Source organism: Bolinopsis microptera, chromosome 12 (assembly GCF_026151205.1).
Source record: "Bolinopsis microptera isolate Bmic1 chromosome 12, MBARI_Bmic_1.0, whole genome shotgun sequence".
Classification (NCBI taxonomy): domain Eukaryota; kingdom Metazoa; phylum Ctenophora; class Tentaculata; order Lobata; family Bolinopsidae; genus Bolinopsis; species Bolinopsis microptera.
Genome location: NC_087083.1, coordinates 6,591,762 through 6,616,702, shown reverse-complemented (window position 1 = coordinate 6,616,702; position 24,941 = coordinate 6,591,762). Strand labels below are relative to the sequence as shown.

Below are 24,941 nucleotides of genomic sequence, written 5' to 3'. Positions count from 1 at the left end.
AGAAGTCGAAGATTTTTTCCATAATTATTAATTGTGTTGAAAATATTTCACCCAGTGCTCTTTTTTGAAAGTTAAAAAATATCGGCGAAAGGTTGATTTTGACAGATCTTTAAAAATTACTTTTGAAAATTGACGCAGAATAAAAATATAAGATTTTTCAAAAATCGATTTAAGAGTTTTTTCGTACGTTCTGTCTTTACTGAAATTATTTGCTATGCATGATATGTTATCACGAAACAAAAATTTATTAAACATTTATTGTTCTAATTTTATGGAATTTCTTGTTCATTGAAAAATTAAGCAAACAAAATTTGTTCTTAAGTACAATCTTTTCTGCGTTTCATTCATAAGTTGTTGAGTAAACTTTAATAGCTAACCGCAATAGATGCAGTGTAAAAGTAATGTCGAATCTTCTCACAGTATCAAATCAAATCAGTGCTTGCCATTTTTCCAGTATTAAAAGTTGTGTATTACAGTCATTTACAGTGTAATACTATTACACAGTATTATATGTTACACGAGCAGTCGCCTGTATTTCGTTCAATATTAATTTTATTCATTTTTTTCTGTTTACCAGTAAATGTGGCTATTTTCATTTTGGTTTTCACCGTTTCGGTCAATTCGCTTCACTGTACAGTTATTTCCAAGTTCAATTAGCTTCATAAACTATGGGATCAGTGTTTCGGAAGTCACAGATCCATTTGGGTATATTATGCCATAAAGTTAAGCCTTTCATTTCACCGCGATGATCACTTCACAGTTGAAAAAGTACTTATCCAAATCTTTAAAAGACAGTTTGCACGTTGGTACATAACAGTGGCAACAAAAATTGTTTATCTTAGCTTTAAGGTTCGACTGAGTGGAGCTCCCCGCCTTTTATTACCATAGTAACACTATCTTGTGTTGCCATAGTAACACTCACTGCCTGGTCTGATACTGCTTTTATCTGACAAAGGAGTCCGCTTGTTTTATCATGAAAAATGCCAACTATGCGATAATCCATTGATTAGGATTTAAGGCTGCCTGATATGAGGCGCTCAAAACTGCGCCTTATAACTAAAAGATTTCTTAATTTTGCACATTACCGTTTTCTTTGGAATTGCACTTAAGGAATGACTAGGTGATAACCGGAAAAACGCTAAGTCGTAACATGACATGTAGCATCCTCTTTCCCTTCGAGTGGGTCCTCCTTATCGCAATTGCTCTGTAACTAATTAGGTGCTATCTTGTTTTAAGTGCTACTACAGTATTAGTGTTCCATTATGATAACTTGATTCAGTTTGATTAATTTGTACAGTATATTACTGGACTTAACCTTTGTCTCGTGTAGCAGTACGGTGAAGCTAGCAATAGCACCCTCCACCTAACAAGATGACATGAACGGATCGTATGGTATTCCGTACCATGTGGTCGCTAACAAGCGGAACCGGGGAGACGACTCAGCAGGGAGCCTCACCCCCCACCTCTCCCACAAGGCCTCGCCTTCGCCTCGTCTCCCCCGCAAATCTCCCTCCTCGCCCCGCCCTACCAGCCCCTTTCAGTGGGGCAAAGACCCCTCTCTGCACAATGAACTATACGATGCTATCGGTAAGACATTTTATACGTGTTATCGTAGCAACACTGTTAGTTTTGTTGTAGCAACACTGTTAGTTTTATTGTAGCAACACTGTTAGTTTTATTGTAGCAACACTGTTAGTTTTATTGTAGCAACACTGTTAGTTTTATTGTAGCAACACTGTTAGTTTTATTGTAGCAACACTGTTAGTTTTATTGTAGCAACACTGTTAGATTTGAATTGTCAGATATATATTTTGTGAACTGAGGCCAGGCTGTTATGTGTAGGATTTCTGATTGCGTATAAATTCGGCTGTGATTTTCGCAAAAAATGCGTTAGAAGGAATGTACAGTGAATACACGCAGTGCCTATCAACAGCCGGTACTGTAACCCTGGCAACGTACTGTAACCATGGCAACATACTGACAGCTCGTTTCAGCAGCTTGAGTACACGCCATACGGGTTACCATAGCGATACACTTTGGCCACTTTCAGACTATTTCCACTTCTAGCTTTTTTGGGAAGATAAAATTAACACGGAAATAATCATTTGAAAATGTACAAAAAAGAATCTTCTCGAAGGACAAATGGTCAAGGATGTATACAAAATTTACGCGATTATTTACAACAAATAAAAACGTTTATAAACAAGATTTTGTGCAGAATCACATTTAATTGCACAGAATTGCTTGTCTAGTAGCTACTTAATATGGTTACAGTGGTGTGTTTTGTTTTGTTCGTGTCTATATGTTCACGATACGGTATACAAATAAAGCATTGTTATTATTATTAATACTAAAAGAGATTGGGAGCTGCTCTGTATAGAACCTGAATAGCTATGTATAAAGTAGTAGAACCACTATATACCGAGGTTATATAGATAGTTATACACTATACTGTTGTAGTATACAGTTATAGTAGTATACTGTTGATACAATTGAAATAATTTGGGTGAAAATTAGAATAATTTAAAAAAAGAAGAAATTTAAGGAATGACCCTGATACAATGAATTAGTTTGATACAATGAATTATTTCGATACAATTTGAATTAGTGGTTTTACTTGATGCGGCGTTTCTACGGTATCTCTGTGCTAATGGTTGTCCACTACACTAAACTGAGCAGATTAACTGCAGACACTCCCTCTACCAGTAGATGTTATTCTTTATAGATAATATATAACACTAGCCGTGCTGTCTTCAGGTTAATTGTTCGGAAGTGTACAGAGCAGCAAATAGTCTTTAATTTTAATAGTACAGAACTGTATATAATTTAGTTATTTGGTAGTTGGTTCTGGGTTGGAGTTTGTTACTGACACTCTGCTGACACTTTTAGCTCTTTTTATCCTTTTTAGAGTGATTGGTAGGAAATGGCGAGATAAAAACTTTAGAAGTTACCTGTGGAATTATTATTAGGACCTAATAATAGTTCCACAGGTAACTTACTTAGGTTGCGTCTAGATATCACTCTTCTCCTCACAATTCAGGAGAACTATCCTATTTGTTGTGTAACCAATCTGAGCACAGATTTTACTCGTATTGAAACTCGTACACTGGCTGGTATACTAAATGAATAAACTGTAGTTCCTCGCCTGGAGCTCGGTAATCCATAATGTAATTATTTGCGATGCCAGTGGAAATAGGCAGTAGTTGAAAATATGTTACCTACCTATGATATAAAGCAATGAAAGGCATTAGTTTGGTCAAATCAAACGGAACATATGCTATCAGACTTTCAACTGACTATGGCAGGGTTAAAACAGTTTTAACGCTAGCAACGATCCCCTTTTACATAGTTCCACTAAAATGATAATTTAAGATTAAATATGTATACTGTATAGTGATAGGTAGATAAAGTAAAAAATGTAATAAAACGGTACTAAGTAAACGTAATCGACACGTCATAAAACGAACTGCCACAAACTACAATTACTCCCGCGTAATTTCCCGCGTAATTCTAAGACTCCGATTTGCGCCGCCGCAAAGTTATTATAAAACTAAATTCAACACGTGCGACAAATATCTCGCAACATAAGAAAAGGATGCCATAGGTCAAGCTATGTCATTAATATATTTCCACACCCAATACCAAACTTATTCTTTAGCCCATGCCTCTTTACCACTGATAAGTATATTTTACTAAGACGATCCCGTCTAAAACCCAACTCAATTAAATCATCAGTAAACTTTAAAACCCTATCAGAAAAAGCAACAAGATTATTACAGATCCTAGAATATCTCACAACCTGTGAACAGTACGTGCCATATAATACACTACTAGCTTGATTACTCATCAAGGGTTGAAACTTGACCACTTTAAAACCAAACTTATCCCTTTTATCATAAACTCTACAAGAAAACTTCCCCTCTCTATTTATCGAAATATCAAGATCTAATACATTGGCGGCACTATCTACTTCATTTTCCTTATTAAGAGTAAGAGAGTCTGGATATATTAACTTAAAATATTCCTCTAAGTAACCATCAGAGTTAAGGGTAGTAATATCATCTATAAGTCTAAATGTATTATTTAACTTCTTTACAATATAGTATCTACTTTTATACGTACTGTCTAGGAAACTGTTCTCAAAATACCAAAGTGTTAAGTTAGCAATATATGGACCAGGGTTGATTCCAATAGGTACACCGATATGTTGTCGATATAAGATCTCTCCTACTTTAAAATAACAATTATCCAGTAGAAACTCAACACATTTAATCAACTTAACTTCATCAAAAGCCACAGTCCCATCTCTAAAGCTATTAACCCAAGCAGACCCTTTATCGTAAACAGCTATAAACTTCTTTTTACTATTCCTAAAGGCTAATTTAACAGTAAACTTGAGAGCATCCTTGATATCTTTATGGGCTAAATTCGTGTATAAAGTAGAAAAATCAAAAGTTTGGATGTTTCTCGCTAAGCTATTATCATTAATTTTATCTAAAGCTTCTAAAATCGGCTTATTATTCAAAATGACCCAATTCCTATTAACTCCTGTTACTTTAAACAACATGTTAGTATATCTGCAGATCTCTGAATAAACAGCCTTTAAGGCTAAAGAAATCTTTACTGCCAAGGGCTTAATACTACAATTAGCATAAGAAATAACATACCTAAACTTTAAAATTGGCTTATGAAATTTAGGACTCGAAAACATGTGAGGTAAAATATCAATATTAGAATCTACTTTTATCCCAACGTCTTCTATGAACTTGAAAATATCTCTGTTAATATCACGAACTTCATGCTCCCCACTAACATCATCAATACCCTCATTAGATTGACACTCTTGTATAATATCACTTAAATAATAATGTTTACAAATAATAGCGACGTTCTTAGTTGCTTTGTCCACCGGACATAAAACAAAATACTTTCTGATAAACGCTAATTCTTCACAAGCTTTATCATTACTAAACACAGATTTCCGTTTAAGCTGTTTAGGATATTTCATTTGATCTCATCTGCAAAGAATCGTATGTGGCTTATGATTGAGCTTTTCACGCAAAACAACCTATTTATAAAGAGGATCTGGAAGGGAACGTCACTGTCGTTGCCATAGTTACGATATTAATATTAATATCGAGTTACATACAATTTATATCTTAGGTTTTTAATCCATGCCTCCTCAATTAGGTGACTTCAACCTTTTCACTCGCCCCAGCAAGGTCAAGTAGCTGAACTCGTTATATTATATTATATAAGATCTTTTATTAGTTTAAACTAATAACTCTAATTATTAATTAATCAATTAACTATTATTATAACAATAATCTGAATCAAGCTACCTCTCTCTCTCTAGTAGCAGTAGTACTCAATTAGGAGGAGGAGGGAGGGGGTTACTCTGAACAAGAAGCAAAACATCATTCTTTAGGAGTTGACCTATAAGGTGCGCTAAATAATGTCCTACCAGATCTTTTTAAGCAGAGAGATGAGATTTACCAGGCAGCAACTAATCACACATGCCTTTTAACCTCTGTAAACAGACTGTGGGTTGACAGGGTGTGAAACTTAGTGCATGGTACTGGGAGTTAGAGAGACTGCTGGTTCCACTATCAGTTCCAACTCTGACGTGTTGAGAGGTTGTCACACGTGCTGGAGGGCAGCATATTGGTGGAATATTTGCAATATTCTGCAATATTGCCAATACTTTGATCACCACTACAATCAACACCACCCGAATAAGTAAAACCTCAGTATTACAGTCTGGTCCTGCATTTTAAAGTCGAGGGCTTAAAAATATTTGGGGACTCTCGAAGGTCTCCAGACTGCGAGAGTAGCCCTTCTGACCACGCCCTTTTCATAATATGCCCTTGAGTTATTGCAGAAAAACGTTAGCGTATTTAGGCCAAAAAGTGAAAGAATGACTCTAAATTGTCAATTTCGCCCCTAAAATGCTTAGGGATTCGTGTAAGATCAATCCCCAAGCTGCACAGCCAGTATTCTTTGTATTCCAGAAAGCATTATAATCAGACAAAAGAGCGTCAAATCTAAGAAGATTTGCGGTTTCCTTTTTAAATTATTGTAATATAATAATAATTATGTAACTATGTAATACCTAATACCTTTTAAAACATATTTCACAATCAGGCATTTTAAAGTTACTAATTTTATAAACACGTTACGTATGTTATAATTAATTTCCATTTTCCTGTCTCTGTTTGGGAGCACCCTGGTTTTTAAACTTTTGGCGACGATAATTGTAAATGACAATGGTAAATGATAATGGTAAATGGATGATAAAATTATACGAGTTCTGCATTCCGAGAAGACTTACTGAAATCTTACTATATATATTATATATATATATTAAAGTCATTATTGTAACGGTATATTAGAACCAGACAGAAACAAATTGTGAAAGGCCTGAACGGAACCCCTCGGTTTCAGTTCCTTGTTTAACACTCCCATACAGCAAGGACATTCATATCAGTACATACTGAACATGGTTACCATGGTTACTTACTGAAAGGTATTGAAATTTGTAAGGTATCACGTTATTGTGGACATATCAGAAATCCCGAATATCCCACAGTCCTCATGGTTAGAGGGGGGGGGGTCATGAGTCGTGACCCCCCCCCCCCCCCCCCTCCCCTGGTTAAAAGCCCCGGAAAACTCATGAAGACAACACCGAGGTATTAGGCTCTAAATAGCAACTTTAATTTTGGCAACTGAAGTAAGTATAACAACTCATAGTAAGTACTGTTCGAGTAAGTACAACTCATAGTAAGTACTGTCTAATCATATGATTTGTTCAGACTAAGAGAACAGGCCTTTTTAAGTTATTACAATTGACGCAATTCCAAACCGATTAGGAATGATAAAGCATCAGAGAAGAAGCATTTCCAGATGATTACATGTTGACGTTATCTCTAATCTGTCCAGTCGTCACATCGGCCTGTGCTTATACAAGCCTAACAGAAACTATATCCTCCTTATCTTGGATGTTTACGTGGATTATGGCCATTACCATGGTTACATCTTGGTGAACGAATCTTGATCTGGTTTAAAAGGTTCCTTGATAGAATGACGTTGGCAGTGCCGCCCTAATTAGTATTACCATTCACGAGAGGTGTGGTGCCTGGATGGCATTAGAACGGTAATCATTATTTAATAAGTATTTAGGACAACCGATGACCACTTGGGCTTTAGCATGCAACAATATCAATATCAATTACACAATATCAATTACACAGGAGTTACACTACATCTTTACTTGATCGGCCGACTTTTTAAGCTGGTTCGGTGGTTGTTGCAGGAAAGACGTCCAGTGAATTAGTAGCAACTCATACGTTATCAGAACTATACACAACGCGACAAGCCTGTGCTTTCCGTACAAACCCTCACATGTTCATTCAGTATACATTTCAAATATTAAAAACTTAAGCTGTTGAAAGTTTGTGAGGTTTTAGAAGTGACGAGTGAACTGTCAACTGAGAAATGTCGCCACTGCCTAGTTTCTAGCCCTCCACTACTCTGCATAATGAAAAGACAGTAATAATTACAGCTCGCTATTTTCCTTTACCGCACGCCATTTTCTGCTCCTTCCATCAAAGCCTTGCCAGTACGCGTCCGTTCTCTATCCTGTGATTGGCTAGTAGCTCCGTTCTCTGTCCTATGATTGGCTAGTATCTCCGTCCTCTGTCCTGTGATTGGCTGGTTGGTGGACATGATAGCTCCCATTGGCTGAGAGCCCGGGAGATACAGCATAGTGGGTTGTACTCTGGTAGACACTCCGTGAAAACAAGTCACTCCGCTGATCTCCCTATTACTCTTCAGTAGTCCGTTGTTTCCCGGTTATTGGTTGCTTTAATTGCCCAGCTGGTATTTATAAATGTGCCGTCACATAGAGCCGACGTTCTCTGCTCATTCCCTCTAACTTATAGGTTAGGAGACTGCCACTTCATTGCAGTCAGTGCAGCATGTTTCGAGTGTTTCTGGGCCCGCAGGCGGCTGCCAATCGGAACGCCCCGAAGCAGCGACGTGCGGGCGTGCGCGGCAGCCAAGTTCTGGCGCCCGACCCTAGCGATTTCGCGAGTCTCTCGAGTTTAGCAGGTACAGTGCTACAATACAGTGCTACAGCAGCTGGTACAGTGTCAATGTCGGCGTGTTATGTGCTGCTGGTTTTCAGGGAACTGTAGTGTTCCCAACTGTAGACTTGCTAAACGCACACTCTGTCACAAGCCGCTGTCTATGTTTGTCTTTCCGCAACTTCTTTTAGTTCTTTCGCTTGATTACTTTGACGTTCATGTAAAAACTTGTTATTCACATTATTCAAGGGATTCGCGGTGTGTTACGTTCCAAACCTGCGGTTAACATTAACTGTAGTAATGTTTAGTTGACTAACTAACACACAATGTTTATTAGATACTGCAAAGTATAACAAAAATTAATTAATTTGTTAAATATTTTTAGACGCATGTTCTCTCACGTGATATGTATGAAGAACTCTGCCGTTGTTGAACAAAAACCGAGCTAATATTTGTGTTTGTTAGAATTGTGACGATGTAGGAAACCTCTGCTTTTGCATACATAATATATTATGTATGATAAACATCATACATAATATGTTATGCATATATAAGAAGGTATATTTTGAGAACTGTTAGTAATATTGGGACTGAAACTGACGCTAAGTCTCAACATAAAAGCAATTTCTTTCCTAGTTTTAGATGCAGTCTTGAATTTTGATAAGCATTTAGTGAACAACTATTTAGTAATTAAACTTCAATTGTGGCATTTTCCGAAGACTCATGAAAAGAAAGGAATATCCTGGAGCATGGAAAGTTCAACGATATCACTTTTAGTTTTTGGCGTTTATAAAATACCGCGTTTTAGTAGCGACTACAGTTATATGCTCCGATAACTACCACCACATTAGTCAAACTAATGTGAAGTGATTTCATTAAAGTTCAAGTAGACAACTATCCAGTGCTGTGTTATGGGGGGCCTGCAACTATCATCACTTCTGCTGGTAATGAAATAAACTGGTACAAGCTACAAGGTCGCTAGTATACACGGAACACCAATCCCTCCCTCTCTCTCTCTCTCTCTCTCTCTCTCTCTCTCTCTCTCTCTCTCTCTCTCTCTCTCTCTCTCTCTCTCTCTCTCTCTCTCTCGGAACATCAATCTCATATTCACATTCTTCTTTTTACATCTTCCTATTTTTAGTCGAGAGAGCTGTGTTCTGCAGAAGTTGCTTGCAGTCTAGGTGCGCAGTGTACATTCTCTTACACTATTTACAGTAACCTTGCTCTACCATTATTCACTTATCCATTTAACATATCAGATTCCTCGTAAAGACGAGACTATGCCATATCCCGTAACAATCCAGTTCACTAATTTGGTGTCCCAGTTGAGCAGTGATACTGTTAAGCGGAACAATCGAGTTCATTTTTGCCGGACCGTCCTCGACCTGTTGTTTTCTCCTTTCCTCCCCGTTCTTTTATTTTCTAATGGGACTCGATGTATTTGATGGTAGTTTTTGCGATTAGGACGTAACCATTCACACTGCTTAAATCATGCCATTAACACGTTGAATGAATAATTCTGTTGCGAGTTATTTTACAAGAATCATGATTAGAGTAAAACACTTGATTTACAACAAATTTAAAAATCACGTTTATGGCAAATTTCCATCACGTAGAAAATATTATTGATTTCGATTATGAGAAGAAAGCTCTAGTAGCTTACTAGCAGCACTCTATACCGTCGATATTATACTCAAGTTGAACCATTTTAACTTCTCAGTAGCAATATAACTTCACCACCTCCATGCCATTACTATTACACCTATTCAGCCCTTTTTATCTTTCAAAAATAGCCTGTATGCTCCATTTTGGTCGTTATTCAACTTTTTATTCATCACTGTATGGACCTACACTGAGTGTAGGGTAAAAATATTTTATCAGTTGTCCGGTTCTTACGTTTCCGTTAAATGTTGGCTGATACATCACATCTCCGCAAGCAACCCTTGTAAAATCATGACTTTAGTTTGTCAAAATTACCAAATACCCATGATGCTGTCACCAAACATTGAAGTCGAGATTTCGATTGTCCTAGCTTTAACTTGTAGAGTTGTAGTTCTCTATTTTCTATCTGGTTTGCTCTCTGGCAGAAAGGTTATGGTCAGTAGTTCCTGATTGTTGACTGAAGGGTTATGGTCAGTAGTTCTTGATTGCTGACTGAAGGGTTATGGTCAGTAGTCCTGATTGTTGATTGAAGGGTTTTGGTCAGTAGTTCCTGATTGTTGACTGAAGGGTTATGGTCAGTAGTTCCTGATTGTTGACTGAAGGGTTTTGGTCAGTAGTTTCTGATTGCTGACTGAAGGGTTATGGCCAGAAGTTCCTGATTGTTGACTGAAGGGTTTTGGTCAGTAGTTCCTGATTGTTGACTGAAGGGTTTTGGTCAGTAGTTCTTGATTATTGACTGAAGGGTTTTGGTCAGTAGTTCTTGATTTTTGACTGAAGGGTTATGGTCAGTACTCAGTAGTTCCTGATTGTTGACTGAAGGGTTTTGGTCGGTAGTTCCTGATTGTTGACTGAAGGGTTTTGGTCAGTAGTTCTTGATTTTTGACTGAAGGGTTATGGTCAGTACTCAGTAATTCCTGATTGTTGACTGAAGGGTTTTGGTCAGTAGTTCCTGATTGCTGACTGAAGGGTTATGGTCAGTAGTTCTTAATTGCTGACTTAAGGGTTATGGTCAGTAGTCCTGATTGTTGACTGAAGGGTTTTGGTCAGTAGTTCCTGATTGTTGACTGAAGGGTTATGGTCAGTAGTTCTTGATTTTTGACTGAAGGGTTATGGTCAGTACTCAGTAGTTCCTGATTGTTGATTGAAGGGTTATGGTCAGTAGTTCCTGATTGTTGACTGAAGGGTTATGGTCAGTAGTTCTTGATTTTTGACTGAAGGGTTATGGTCAGTACTCAGTAGTTCCTGATTGTTGATTGAAGGGTTATGGTCAGTAGTTCCTGATTGTTGATTGAAGGGTTATGGTCAGTAGTTCCTGATTGTTGATTGCGTTGTAACGGATAAGTAGATTGGCCATTAATGGAGGAAGCGGCGTGTTCCTGATTGTGCGCTCCCATTTGCCCAGATGACGGCACACTTCCCACTTACTTCATATGTCATTATGCTAATAGTTACACAGTTCCTCTCCTTGCACTACGCTTTGTATTGCACGATCTCTCCGCTTTGCAGCGTACTGTTACTTTCTCCAATTACCATTAACTCTCTATTGATCCATTAATTAATTGTTTGCGTTTAGTTGCACGTGCTGGAGGGCGCGCGCACCCCTTCTGATATGAAATGTACAACTCGGTCTACAACACGGTTCAGCGACGCCACTCGGTGTACGAACAACAATGTGACTCGGAGCAGAGCGACAACAGATGTAAATAACTTTTGTTTTGCATTGCACATACGATAATTTCCAATTTTCAGTTTTAAGAACGAATTGCATGATTGGGTAGCTGTCTAGCGTGGATACACATTTGATCGGGTATAAGGCCACGTAATAACCTCCACTAATATGAGCTGCTCCGATACTTGCTATCACAGAGTAACCGTTCTAAAACTCACTGAATTTCGTTAATTTTTATGCATGTGCATGCTTTTACATCAAATTCATGTTTACAAAATTACCCATACCGCATTTTAGGGCATTCTGTTGGACACAACAATGCCTTTAAGTGTTTGTTTACATTTACTAGAGTAGCAAGGAGTAGTTTAGTGTAATTGTTGCTTCACACTCACAGAAATTAATTTATGGGACTATTTTGTATACAGCTTGAAAACAGCGAGAGACTCACTTCCCACCCGGGTGCGACTGGGACATTAGTAAAAAGAGCAGTTGCAGACGTAATAACTGTTCGTCTCTACAAGAATAAAAAATAATAAAAAATTACTGATATTGTGGAAGTTACAGGGCCAAAACTGGAAAAGTGAAAATGCACGTGACCGGTGACGACCAAGCGCCGCGTGTGTTTCAGAAAGGTGCTTCCTAGTGAGACCGTTTGGTCACGTGACAGGCTAATAAAACGCACATCCGATTGTTTAGGGTTATAGTTTCGGTTAGACTGTTTCTTTCGGTTACATTTATACAAAACGGTAAAAACCCAAATCACGTGACAGCGCGCTGGCGAGTGAACTGGTAAAAGCCCATGTTGATTGTTAGATTAGTAGCATGGTTAGTAAGTTAAAGTAAGATTGATAAAAAATGAACAAGGCTGTACTAAAAGTGAAATTACGGGGTTGTTTTAAGTACTATGTACACTTTATTTTTAGAGGAACGATTAAAACAGTATATGCAAGATGCCTCCTATAAATAAAACTAAAAATAGTTTCCGGAAGGTTCTGTAAATTCTATTTTAATGCTCCGCAAAATAAAAGTAATCCGCATTAAACGGAGAGCTCCAATATGCACGGATTATTTAAGTCACGTGGTCTTGTTCACTCAATTGTATACCTTCGCTTGATTTTCCACGTGACCTTCAAACTACTGTCACGTGTTTAACTTGTTCGAAGTATGAGGGTGTGGTGTATGTAAACTCCAGGCTCTCCAAGTCTGCGGGCGCATATTTCACTTGTGTCCCGTGCTTACGCAGATCTAAATCATTATTTCATACCATAGTTAGACTTAAAACCTAACTATGCGTGCATATCCCTGGTAAATTCAATACTACTACTAACTTAAATAAAATACTTCGGTGTTAAAATCTGCAATGTTTTTGACGAAGTACTTAATTCTGTCCTCGTCAGAAGCTACAGAGGGTATCATATTATTTACTTGCTCTGTCATCACGTGTAGATATTATCTACACAGTCAACCTTCACACAGCTAGTAACTCCATGCTACTGATAGCTACCATTTTCTTTGGTATTTTATAGGTTAAACACAACCTAATATCACCATGGGAATGAATCTAAGCATCCCGAATATAATCTTAAAAATAGTATTTTTAAATGGAAATAATTGGCTGGAAGGATTAGTGGGCTAATTATCGGTACAACGTGGTGCTCAATCTACCGGCACAATTATACTAAATTACAGTGGTTGTAATGCCTGCCTTATATCTAAATAGAGCGACTAACGATCAATGATTCCATGCACCCTGTATTATAACTGGCAAATAGCAAGCAGCCCGAATTAGCTGGACTATACTATACACTAAAAGTTATTTTCCGTAATTACAGATTAGTACAGGCTAATTAAAACGAAATGCTGTCGGCACTTTCTTTACCTGCGTGTATTACAGCCCTATATCAAGGCTATTTTACTGTATATCTTGTATCCTCTCTCTTGCTATCCCGCGCGTGTGTCACTGGTTACCTGCTTCCTACACTGCATTATTTCTGAAGATTAGCTAATCCTTTAATTGTAACCATACAATTACTGTCTGTTCCTTAAGTTACATTTACCTGCAATTTCTCTTTATATAGCGTTCCATTCTGTGGATCTATAGACTCGGGTTATTTTGGTTGCTGCTTTTTTTTTTTGGAACTCAAGTATATAACAACAACTTCAATCTAATACAGGGTTAGAAATGCTTAAAACTTATTCGGATTTTATTGTTGAGACTTTATGAAGCAAGTGATATAGAACTATCAAATCGAAAGATATTGGGTATAAGATGTAGTAAAGGGTAGTTTTAGTTTTTACTTTGGACGACCAGCTTTATGAGAATCTATTGGTGTTGATTGGTGACAGTCCGGGGGGTTGCTCTCAAGTCTTTCTTGCAAGGTATTCTGTAATGATAACTTTGCGGAGTTTGTAGTTCATTTAAGTGAAGGTCCGTACTGTTGAGCGGTATTTCATCACCTGGGCTCCCGGTAAACAGTAAGCACATAGTACAATGACAAGCTCGAAGCAATGAGGCATTTTTAAATGGTTGAGTTGTCCTGCTTCCCCCTATATTTCTGCGTTTGAACTGTCTGCCCGGCTGATAGCCCATCTTTCGGTGACCAGCAACCAGTTGGTACTGGTCTAGCAACTATCACCAATCTGCCATACGTCAGTTCTCTGCCAGATCGCCAACAAATTGTGGTTCAACAGTTTGACGGCAAGAAACCTAATCGCGTTACCTGAGTGTAACGGGACACGATCGAGGTGGCGGCCTACTTCCAATCCAATCACCTTCACTCTTCTAAGAGTGTCGAGAAGCACTTCTCAAATCCAGGTTTAATAAATATACAAGAACAGTACAACCCCTCGTAAATATTGGTTGCAGCCTTCAGTCCACCAACATCTTTCACAGCAGTAACGAAAGGAACAGTAAAATGTGATACATAGTGGTTGCCAGCTTAGTATCAGTTTTTGAGTGTTGTATGTATAAGAAACAAGCAGATAGAATTTGATTAGTCTACCGCAATTAATGAGTACATAATGTGATAAGTCAGGTACCGCAATTAATGTGTATATAATGTGATTAGTCAGGTACCGCAATTAATGAGTATATAATGTGAATAGTCAGGTACCGCAATTAATGAGTATATAATGTGATTAGTCAGGTACTGCAATTAATGAGTATATAATGTGATTAGTCAGGTACCGCAATTAATGAGTATAGAATGTGATTAGTCAGGTACCGCAATTAATGAGTATAGAATTTGATTAGTCGGGTACCGCAATTAATGAGTATATAATGTGATAAGTCAGGTACCGCAATTAATGAGCTATATAATGTAATTAGTCAGGTACCGCAATTAATGAGTATATAATGTGAATAGTCAGGTACCGCAATTAATGAGTATATAATGTGATTAGTCAGGTATCGCAATTAATGAGTATATAATGTAATTAGTCAGGTACCGCAATTAATGAGTATAGAATGTGATTAGTCAGGTATTGCAATTAATGAGTATATAATGTGATTAGTCAGGTACCGCAATTAATGAGTATATAATTTGATTATTCAGGTACCGCAATTAATGAGTATATAATGTGATTAGTCAGGTACCGCAATTGATAAGTATATAATGTGATTAGTCAGGTACCGCAATTAATGAGTATATAATGTGAATAGTCAGGTACCGCAATTAATGAGTATATAATGTGATTAGTTAGGTACCGCAATTAATGAGTATATAATGTGATTAGTCAGGTACCGCAATTAATGAGTATTTAATGTGATTAGTCAGGTACCGCAATTAATGAGTATTTAATGTGATTAGTCAGGTACCGCAATTAATAAGAATATAATGTGATTAGGCAGGTACACTGTATAGCAATTAATGAGTATGATTAATTAATGAGTATGATACATTAATGAATATAATTAATTAATTAGTCTGATAGTCTCAAACAGATCAATAGAATAAGGAAAAGACAAACACACGACAATGAGCAGTGAATAATATTGACAAATAAAATTTAGATCGGATGTTTTTAATTATCATACAAATGCATGATAATTATAATATTTCACGATTGAATTTCAGTCTGTCTATAAAGGTGTGGCAATTCGAAACTAATCTGGTTACTATTAAATATTCATTAATGATGTTAATGATTACCATCATTACATTTATCAAGTATTAAGTAGATTTAAATGATGTTAATCATAACGATTATCATCATTATATTTATTAAGTATTAAGTAATTTTAAATAATTTTAATCACTATGATTAACATCATTGTATTTATTAAGTAGGATTGATTCCTATAACAGTCCATGCAGTGCACGTTCTGCTCTTCCCGGTCTTGCAGCTCCATTTAATTGTCTTCACTATATTTATTGACTAACTCCATTTATTGACCTGAAGAAATCAAATATATTTTAGTTATTCTGTGTTCGGGATTTTGGTGACGATGTGAAGCCCGCAGAGTTTCTGCATTTGTCTTGTGTTTATGAGACACTGCTGTTCGGGTCCTGACATGTCAGACATTTCCTTTTATCGCCATGTAGTTCTTTTATTTGTATTGAGCTAAGAGGTGCAATTTGTCTATGGAGGATTTGGTGTCGCGGTGGACAAGGTGCACCTTTTAACTGGACTAGTACAGTAGTAGTAGTAGTAGTAGTAGTAGTAGTAGTAGTAGTAGTAGTAGTAGTAGTAGTAGTAGTAGTAGTAGTAGTAGTAGTAGTAGTAGTAGTAGTAGTAGTAGTAGTAGTAGTAGTAGTAGTAGTAGTAGTAGTAGTAGTAGTAGTAGTAGTAGCAGTAGTAGTAGTAGTAGTAGTAGTAGTAGCAGCAGCAGCAGCAGCAGCAGTAGCAGTAGTAGTAATAGTAGTAATAGTAGTAATAGTAGCAGTAGTAGAAGTAGTAGAAGTAGTAGAAGTAGTAGTAGTAGTAGTTAAGTGTACCATGAAAGAAGCTGAGAAGGGGGATTGGTCTGCTAAGACACTGACAAATGTTAGAAATAAGGTTTTCTACTTAAATACTTTAAACAGAAGCTAACCGTCATGTGCATGGTATTGGTAATGATATCACCCATCAGTTGATAAGATTCGATAGGGCCTGTTCATGCAGGCGATATATTCGAATTGTGATTCCGCAGAAATATACCAGCGCGCATTTTTCATTTTGTGTTAACAAATGAAAAAATATCGATAAGAAAATGAACTGAGTTAAAAGTTTACTTTCTTGATTTCTATTAAGATTCCCAATGCAGTGGCTGCATCTTACAGCACCCACAAAAGCTGCCCCTTCTGTGGTATAAAGGTCACGTGTACATTTTTCTGGAAGAATAGCTTGTCACTGCATTGTGATATGATGTCTCATATTAGACTGTGTTGCTAATGGAGTCAAACAGGCAGCGAGGGGTCACAGCGTTGGTGGCCTGCTACCTCGTGACGGGTTGAAACATGATTTAATAACCTGAACTTTTCGTTTAACACCTGTTCCTAGGCATTACTGGTCTTGTATAGAAATATCCTCGAGCGAGATGTTGAGCTGTAAATGCTCAGTGTCCAGGAAGAGTGCGGTATTAACACTGGTCAGCAGGCGTGCAGTGTCAAGTTAACAGTGTTTAACGACGAATATCTGCTCGTTTTGTTAGTGCTTGTTAGGCCGGTCCGTTAGTGTAGTCTCACTTTGTATCTCCGTCGCTTATACAAAGCCTCCCTTCATTTTCTCATATACTGCATTACTATACTGCATTACTATACTGCATTTATACTGCATTTATACTGCATTTATATACCTTATATTTGCTTATTTCTTGAGGGGTTTAATTATAGAAATGTTTTGAATTAAGTAAAATTGTGACCGCTACTGAAGGCCCTCCTGTTTTTTGTTTCACTCAAAAACTGTCATTTTCACTGTGTGTCCAATTTAGTTGTTCATTCAATATGTCAATAATATTTCGTTCATGTTCTGTTAGTTTCTGTTAGCAAAAAACAAATTTTGCCGTTATCAAGTAAATTATGTATTCGAGCATTGAAATAAATTGTTCATATCATGGAGCCAGGGTGTGGACTAGCTACACCTGGTTATCGCTAAAGAATTGTTTTGGTAAATCAGCAAGCTAATAGTTTGAATAGTTAATTGCAATGTAAAGTAAGGTATCTAGTGAACACACACATATATGCTAATTGTTAATTACAGCCGACCTTTTCCGCTCATAGATACTACTAGCTCTAATAAATAGTCTGCTACGATCTGAAGACTGAACGCACTGAACCGGTAGCTGCTGTAAACCAACCCAGCCCGTGTCTACTGACTGATAACCAATAGCAGGTCGGGCTGTGCAGTGGGTTTGGGATAATACCGCCACTTTGCGGTAAAGTGCGGTAAAGTGTGGGAATGAACCTACCTACCTATTGTCTCGGTTCAGCGGTTAACTACCGCGCTAAGTAGGAGTAATGTAGATATAAGCAATATCTAACAAGTTATTACAATGTTTACCTGTGCTCGGTAGACAGGATATCCCACTAACGTTATCACCATAAATAATTTCCTGCCAAAACTTCCTCTTTATACTTACCTGCCGTTAATCGAATCTACCGTTACATATTAAACCTAGTAACATACTGTTCTTCATCGCAACCCGCTAGTTTTACTGCCTCATAACATATTATATGATATATTATTTAATATATCATATAATATTTAAACTATAACGTAGTGATATCCTGCTATAGAAAATCTGCACTAATATAAAAGTAAACCTCCTGATTTATGTATGAGACTAATGGAGATACTTTATAGCATTATCTACAGAGAGAGAGAGAGAGAGAGAGAGAGAGAGAGAGAAATTATCTATAGAACAGTGTGTGTAATAGCGAATATAATAATGAATAACGCATGTGAAGTCCACCTGTACAGGTACACTAAGGAACACGTTGTCGTTATTACATTACTGTTACCTTGTCCTCTTAGTCGTGTTACGAGTAATGCATCCTAGACAAGGCTCAATACGGACAATCTCAGTCAACTACAAAACTTTAATGACATTTCCCATGAGTTGTGACGTGGTCTCCTACGCTAAATCATTTTACCAGTTTACAGTGAAAATTAGAACCTTAAGTGTAGTTGCCGTTTATAACTTTAGCAAAGGAATAGGATTATTATGATAAATTTACAGAAGCACAATGAAAGCTATTTTCCAGCTTTGTTTCTCATTGCAATCCAGTGAAATTAATTAACGTAAAGTTTACATAGCATCATAATATTATTGTCGTCCATTGCTCGCCGTGTACAGCGTTTGTGTGTTCCGCTGCTCACAATTGTCTTGTTGACGTGTCGTTTGTCTTATTGTGAAAGTGAATAAGCGTCCAGCAATCCTTTTCCCTAATCCTCTAATATTCCCTAGTACTCTAATAGTTCTCTAATTTTCCAGTCTTGCACCGCAGCCACTTTTTTTACTATTTAGTGGTCTCTGCGAATATCACTCTGAAGTCTGAAACCTTCTATTATCTTTTGAGGAGGGTTTTGTGGCATTTGAAGAGGGGTTTTGTGGCATTTGAAGAAGGGTTTCTGTGGCATTTGAAGAGGGGTTTCTGTGGCATTTGAAGAGGGGTTTCTGTGGAATTTGAAGAGGGGTTTCTGTGGCATTTGAAGAGGGGTCGCTGTTTTTCTATCAATTGACCTGTTATATAGTAGCTGCATATACTGCACTGTTTTATGTAGATATCATAAGGGTGTCACTTCATGAATTATATTTATAGAATTGTAAAATAGACTAGAAAGCCGAGCAAAGATAGAATGTCACACGATTCTGTTCACTATTGCATATGTAAGAGATGTTTATCGTCCTATGATTATTTTAACGTAAGTGGCGTCTCGGTGTCTCAACAACAACTAGACTAATAAAAGTGACTACATAAGACACACCAGTGTTGTACATCAGACCTTGCGTAGTAGACACAAACAGCACTGCAACTACAGAATATTTTGTCGCTGCTTTAGTGTTATTTTCACAGTCTGAAAATACTGACGCTAAAGTTCGGAGCGTAGTTCTAGTGGCTAGATATTAGCCACACAGTACGAGTTGCTGCTCCTTTATAAACACTACCATGTCTGGGCCTGCCTGTCTTCAGCCAGTTTACCCTGTTCAGACAATGACACACGTTGTTTGGTTGCACTAATTAAATTTCTTGTCCTAGCTGAAATAATACCAACTGTCCTTCTGACTTAGTCGTCTCTGTACATTTATATTTGCTAACTCCGCACGTTCTCATCATGGTAATATACAATAAGTTGAACGAGTAAAGAAAATTTATGCAAGACAGTTTCATCGTATCTGTTGAAACTATTGTTTTTTTCTTTTTTCGTACATTTGACCCAGTTAGTTCAATTTTTCTGCCAATTTTGTAATTTTCAGAAGTACTTTAGTTTCTGTTTGTGAACTGGCTGTGATCACACTTTCAGATTATTTCTAAGCTTGTTTTAGACAAAACCGCACGTGGCCGTGCTTTGTAGGGCAGGCACAACGTATGAAATATAAAATGGAATAAATGGCAAACTGTTATAATAGGTTAACAGCATTAAACCACCGCCAGTAATATTCCTCACTATACCACGTGACCATGTGCCGACCATGGGGTGCCTTAAGGTCGCGGTATCGACCCCTCCTTTCTTTTTAGCGAGTCTTCAACAAACATGATCTCTTATGTTTTTAACTGAGTAACGAAATATTGTGGTACGTGCTGTGTGGTGTGTGAATATGATGTATTGGTAATGAAGCAATTAAACTATGTCTTGCATTTGCTCCTCATTTATGTCTCTATGCATTGGACATAGCCTATAATTTAATTGTCATGCCTCGCTCGCTCTTTTCCTACAATGTGAAAACGTTTTCGTTCTGTGGTGAAAGGTGGCAGCTTTTCTTTGGATATTTCTGCTCTGTGTTTATCGGACATGTTGGGTTTCTTTACCAGCTCTCTTGACTTGTGCTACTAGAGTATTGACTTGTGTGTGAAAAGGGGCACCCCTGTGTGTGATCGATCATTAAATCTAAATGTTTTGGAAATCTGGTGATCCCGCCTACACTGCGTTGTTACAAATATAATTATATCTATGTAATAATATCTATAGCGTCAATATTTCACCAAATGATTGAATGACGTTATTGTAACGTTAATAATGTTATTACAAAGTTACTATTCAATTTTACGTAAATACAAAATATTGAACAACATAATGCAATAACTAAGATTACATAAAATACTTCTTGGCATCCCGCCATCCCTGTCCCTGTTATTATTTAATTTGGGCTTGGCGTTAAAAGAAATAAATCAGTAATATGCCTTATTATCTTCTATGTATAGACAGTTTGCTCCTAATTCATAAACTTATTATATATTTATTCGAATTGTGAAAGGTTCTCTCAACTTCATAAGAAGAATAAATTCAAGTGCTCAAAAACTTAAACATGTGTATTGATTTGCCTCTCGAATCAAAATGAAAGTTTCTTGGTTATATATGCTATTATAAGGTCGTAATAAGGTTGTACAAAGAACGGTTGTGTGTCGGGCGGGATAAGGATCAGTCTGTTTTAAGTACTATACTACAATAATTAAATCCTTACTAATACAGGTCACTTAGATACGTTGCGTTTTTGTGATAGTCTCAGTTTGGAGTCCATGTCGATCTGAAAGATTAATATTCGGACATTAAGATCTTCAGTGCGGTATAATTAAGTACCTCCAGACGTCGGAGTGAACATGAGCCAGACAGAAGCAATGTTAATCACCGAAATAACTTTGCGGAGGTAGATAGGAGCATTAATATTGATATATTCCTGCCTATTACAGATGTGTATTGCAGTGTAGAGGGCGGCTAATTCCTATCCAGTGTAGACTTGTTGCCAGGTAACACTCCCAATGACTATTCTGCAGCTGGATTATAAAATAGCCTAGCCACAGTTTATGTTTCGGTTACAGTTGCGTTGCCGTGTTCTCTGCGTTGAAGGGGATGTTAGTTAGTTGCACTTGTAAAACAGGTCCTAGATTATTTCCGGTGTACTAGAATAATGGTAGTGATCAGTAGATTATAGTGACAGAGTCCCCGGCCCCTCTGTGCAGGACCAGCCCACGAGTTCTGCCCACGTGTTCTGGACACGTGCCCAATGTTATGTCACGTGAGTACTAAGTACGCTAAGTGGTCTCTGTTGGTAGGATGTGGGGTTAGTAAGTAACGTAGTGCAGCAGTACAATACACACGCTCCCTATGCCACTTAGCTCACGAAACACTCCTAATACCCACTCCTAATACCCTCGCTTGTACACTAGAGGTACACAAGCTCACCTTTGTGCTCTTATCTGGTCAACACACTGTACACTAGAGGTACACAAGCTCACCTTTGTGCTCTTATCTGGTCAACACACTGTACACTAGAGGTACACAAGCTCACCTTTGTGCTCTTATCTGGTCAACACACTGTACACTAGAGGTACACAAGCTCACCTTTGTGCTCTTATCTGGTCAACACACTGTACACTAGAGGTACACAAGCTCACCTTTGTGCTCTTATCTGGTCAACACACTGTACACTAGAGGTACACAAGCTCACCTTTGTGCTCTTATCTGGTCAACACACTGTACACTAGAGGTACACAAGCTCACCTTTGTGCTCTTATCTGGTCAACACACTGTACACTAGAGGTACACAAGCTCACCTTTGTGCTCTTATCTGGTCAACACACTGTACACTAGACAGTGGCGTAACGACCGCCCCTGCTAACCCTGCTAGCAGGGGGGCGGCACCTTAGGGGGGCGGCATTTTTCCGCCCCATTACACAATTTTGCCGCCCCCTGTAGCCGGTGATGACCCGTGACTCTTCATACCGAAGTAAAAAAGTAAAGAAATTAGTTGAACGTGTCTACTACTCCAAAATTCTACACGAATTTATAGCGCAACTTAACCACGCGCTGAAAGTTGCGCAAAAAGTGATAACGATACTACACTTTCATTGTTAATACTTTAGCGCGGAGGCCAATTTCTAATGATGCGCGGTGTGACTAAAGTTTATACGACGGTAATTGTGTGAACTCTAACCTTCGAGGTTTGCAGTTTGTGACTTTTCAATAATTTTAAATCCGGCTCCTGGGCTCTGGCCATGTTAGTTATCGTAGTAGGACAAATAGAAACAACCGTTTCAAGATACACTTATAAATTATGTTAAGTAAAATAAACATCATGATCACAGATCAAGTCAACCCAATTACAACAATTTACAAAATACAAAAAAATAAATAAATGTTCAGTGGAAACGCTTGATGCGCCCTGCTTTTGCACTGGCAAATTTCTGTACCAGCTTCGAGCGATCAAGTTTGTCAACCTCACTGTTCTCAATTGAGATGAGAGCTAAATCCTTAAGTCTAGATTGTGACATAGTCGACCTTAGATAAGTTTTTATCAACTTTAACTTCGAGAAGGACCGTTCCGCCGATGCAACAGTGACTGGTATAGCTATGAAAAGCATCAAGGCTGCTACCAACTGCGGACACAACAGCGGAAGGTCTCTCTCGAAGATAAAGTTGACCAACTGGAGAGGACTTGTCACATCTTCGGTCCTTAGCTCACTCCCGTAATCTTCCTTCAGGTCAATTAACTCGTCTGCCAATGATGGCTGCAAGTCCTTGTGGTAGATCTTTACCAACTCATTCGCAGCAGTTCGGAGGTCCGTGCAACTCTTCGTCAGTATGTGTTTGGGCTGCAAACACGCGAATTTGCTCACTATCGAGTTGTGTCCCTCAAATCGAAGAAGGATTTGTTCCCGACATGTCTTCAGTGTGGGAAGAAATATCTGTACCTTGAACAAATCCTTCTTCGATGGTTCTGGTAAGTTCTGGCCACGAAGTTGACCAGAATATCTGTAGAGGTTCCGGGCCATGGTGAGCTGGAATGACTGCTCGGCCCCAGCATAGATGGCTTGCTGCTGAGCTTCTACGATGAGAGTATCCCAATTTCCCTCTAGATTTCGGAGAAATCTTGTAAAGCTGCTGAGAGCAGCTGGCACAACTCCAATGTCCAGGTTTTTAGCCTGGAGCATGTTAGTAATAGTCTGTGCCTTGGAGAGCAGCTTCTCCCAAAACACCAGAGTAATGGTGAACTCGAAAGTTCTAACTCTACTCAAAAGTCCCGCAGATGTTCGGCAGTTGGTGAGTGATAGCTTCGTCAGAAGTCTGATGATATCTGGCTGCCGATTCTTGATGGCCCGAACGCTTTCATGACGAGACGACCACCTCGTTGGGCAAAGTTTTTTTAGGTCTAAGCCCGGAGAGTTCATCTTCAGCTCCTCCCAGCGTAATGAGCTCGATCCAACAAACGTAAAAACCTGGCCCAGACAGTCGAAGAAATCACTGGTGTGGTTGGTAGCAGCCACAACATCTTTTATCACCAAACACAGATTGTGGGTCGAACAGTGCACAAAGGGAACAGGGTTCGTGGTTCTGTTCTTCAGTATCGTCTGTACTCCCCCATAAACTCCCGACATAACACTGGCTCCGTCAAATCCCTGTCCTCTAAGTTTGTCCAGCGTGATTCCCAGCTTCTGGAGTTCTTCAATAGCGAGATTAGCAATAGCCTCTGCTTTTCCAGATGACATTGCGATGAATCCGAGAAAGGTCTCATGCACCTGTACTTGAGAGTCTCGAACGGAAACCCAGCGCACCACCAAACTTAATTGGTCTACCTGTGAGGGAAATATGTCAATAAAATAGCTTCTAGATTCTAATACACATCCGATGGAAGAAATAAATGTACAACATAGTGAAAAGGGAAGGTGTAACGGTATTTTTCTTTACCATTGTCCACTGTACAGACATAATCATATTACATAAACAAATTTGAAATCAAAATGTATTTGACCAAAAGATGGAACGAACCTTTCCCAGATCAACTGTCGAATCAAGGATAATCGAAAAGTAGGGGCTCTTTAGGATATCCGATACCAAGGAGATCCGCATTTCCTCGGCGATAAGGGAGATCAGCTCGTTTTGGATCGCAGGGCTCAGATATTTAGTCTTCCCCTTGGGCGTGGCGATCACTTGCTTCAGGAGACCGTCAAACTGGGCAAGCAGTTTGACCAACTCTAGGAAGTTGGATCCCTCACAAACTCCATCCCCCACAACCTCTCTGTGTCCACGTAATCCAATGTTCATAGAGGCAGCAGCTATTATGATGGCAATAACCCGCTCGACGACCAGAGTCCACTTTTTTTCGTTCTCCTCGATGATCTTCAGCTCTTGAAGATCGACTGGGCTTTTGATGAAGTGCAGTCGATTTTTATGCGCCTCTGCGTGGCTCTCGGACGTCTCATGTGTCTTCATCTTCTTGGAGATGCCATACTTCTTACTGGGAAGAATCTTGTCTGCCCACGGTGATTTGGCTTTATCCCCGAACAGCCAGCATGTCTCGCAGTAGGCATATTTGCCTAGTGGTGAATAGCAGAGCCATTTTCTTCGCAGTTCGAGTCCATTCTGTTGCTTACTAACATAGTAGTTCG

The 24,941-nt window shown here is 38.4% G+C and overlaps 1 protein-coding gene across 4 annotated transcripts in view; it reads left to right on the top strand.

Annotated features, from left to right (window-relative positions):
- LOC134824143 (potassium voltage-gated channel subfamily A member 10-like) overlaps positions 1-24,941 on the top strand; it is a 59,955-nt gene that overhangs the window by 22,949 nt on the left and 12,065 nt on the right. The window contains exon 1 of one of the 4 annotated variants that reach the window (XM_063835876.1): positions 1,255-1,587. The exons of 2 other annotated variants lie outside the window; for them this stretch is intronic. In XM_063835876.1, the coding sequence (XP_063691946.1) occupies positions 1,377-1,587 (211 nt within the window). In that variant the 5' untranslated portion in view covers positions 1,255-1,376. Of the gene's footprint in view, positions 1-1,254; positions 1,588-11,320; positions 11,446-24,941 lie in introns of those variants that run through there. One more of the 4 variants, XM_063835880.1, reaches the window with a different exon arrangement.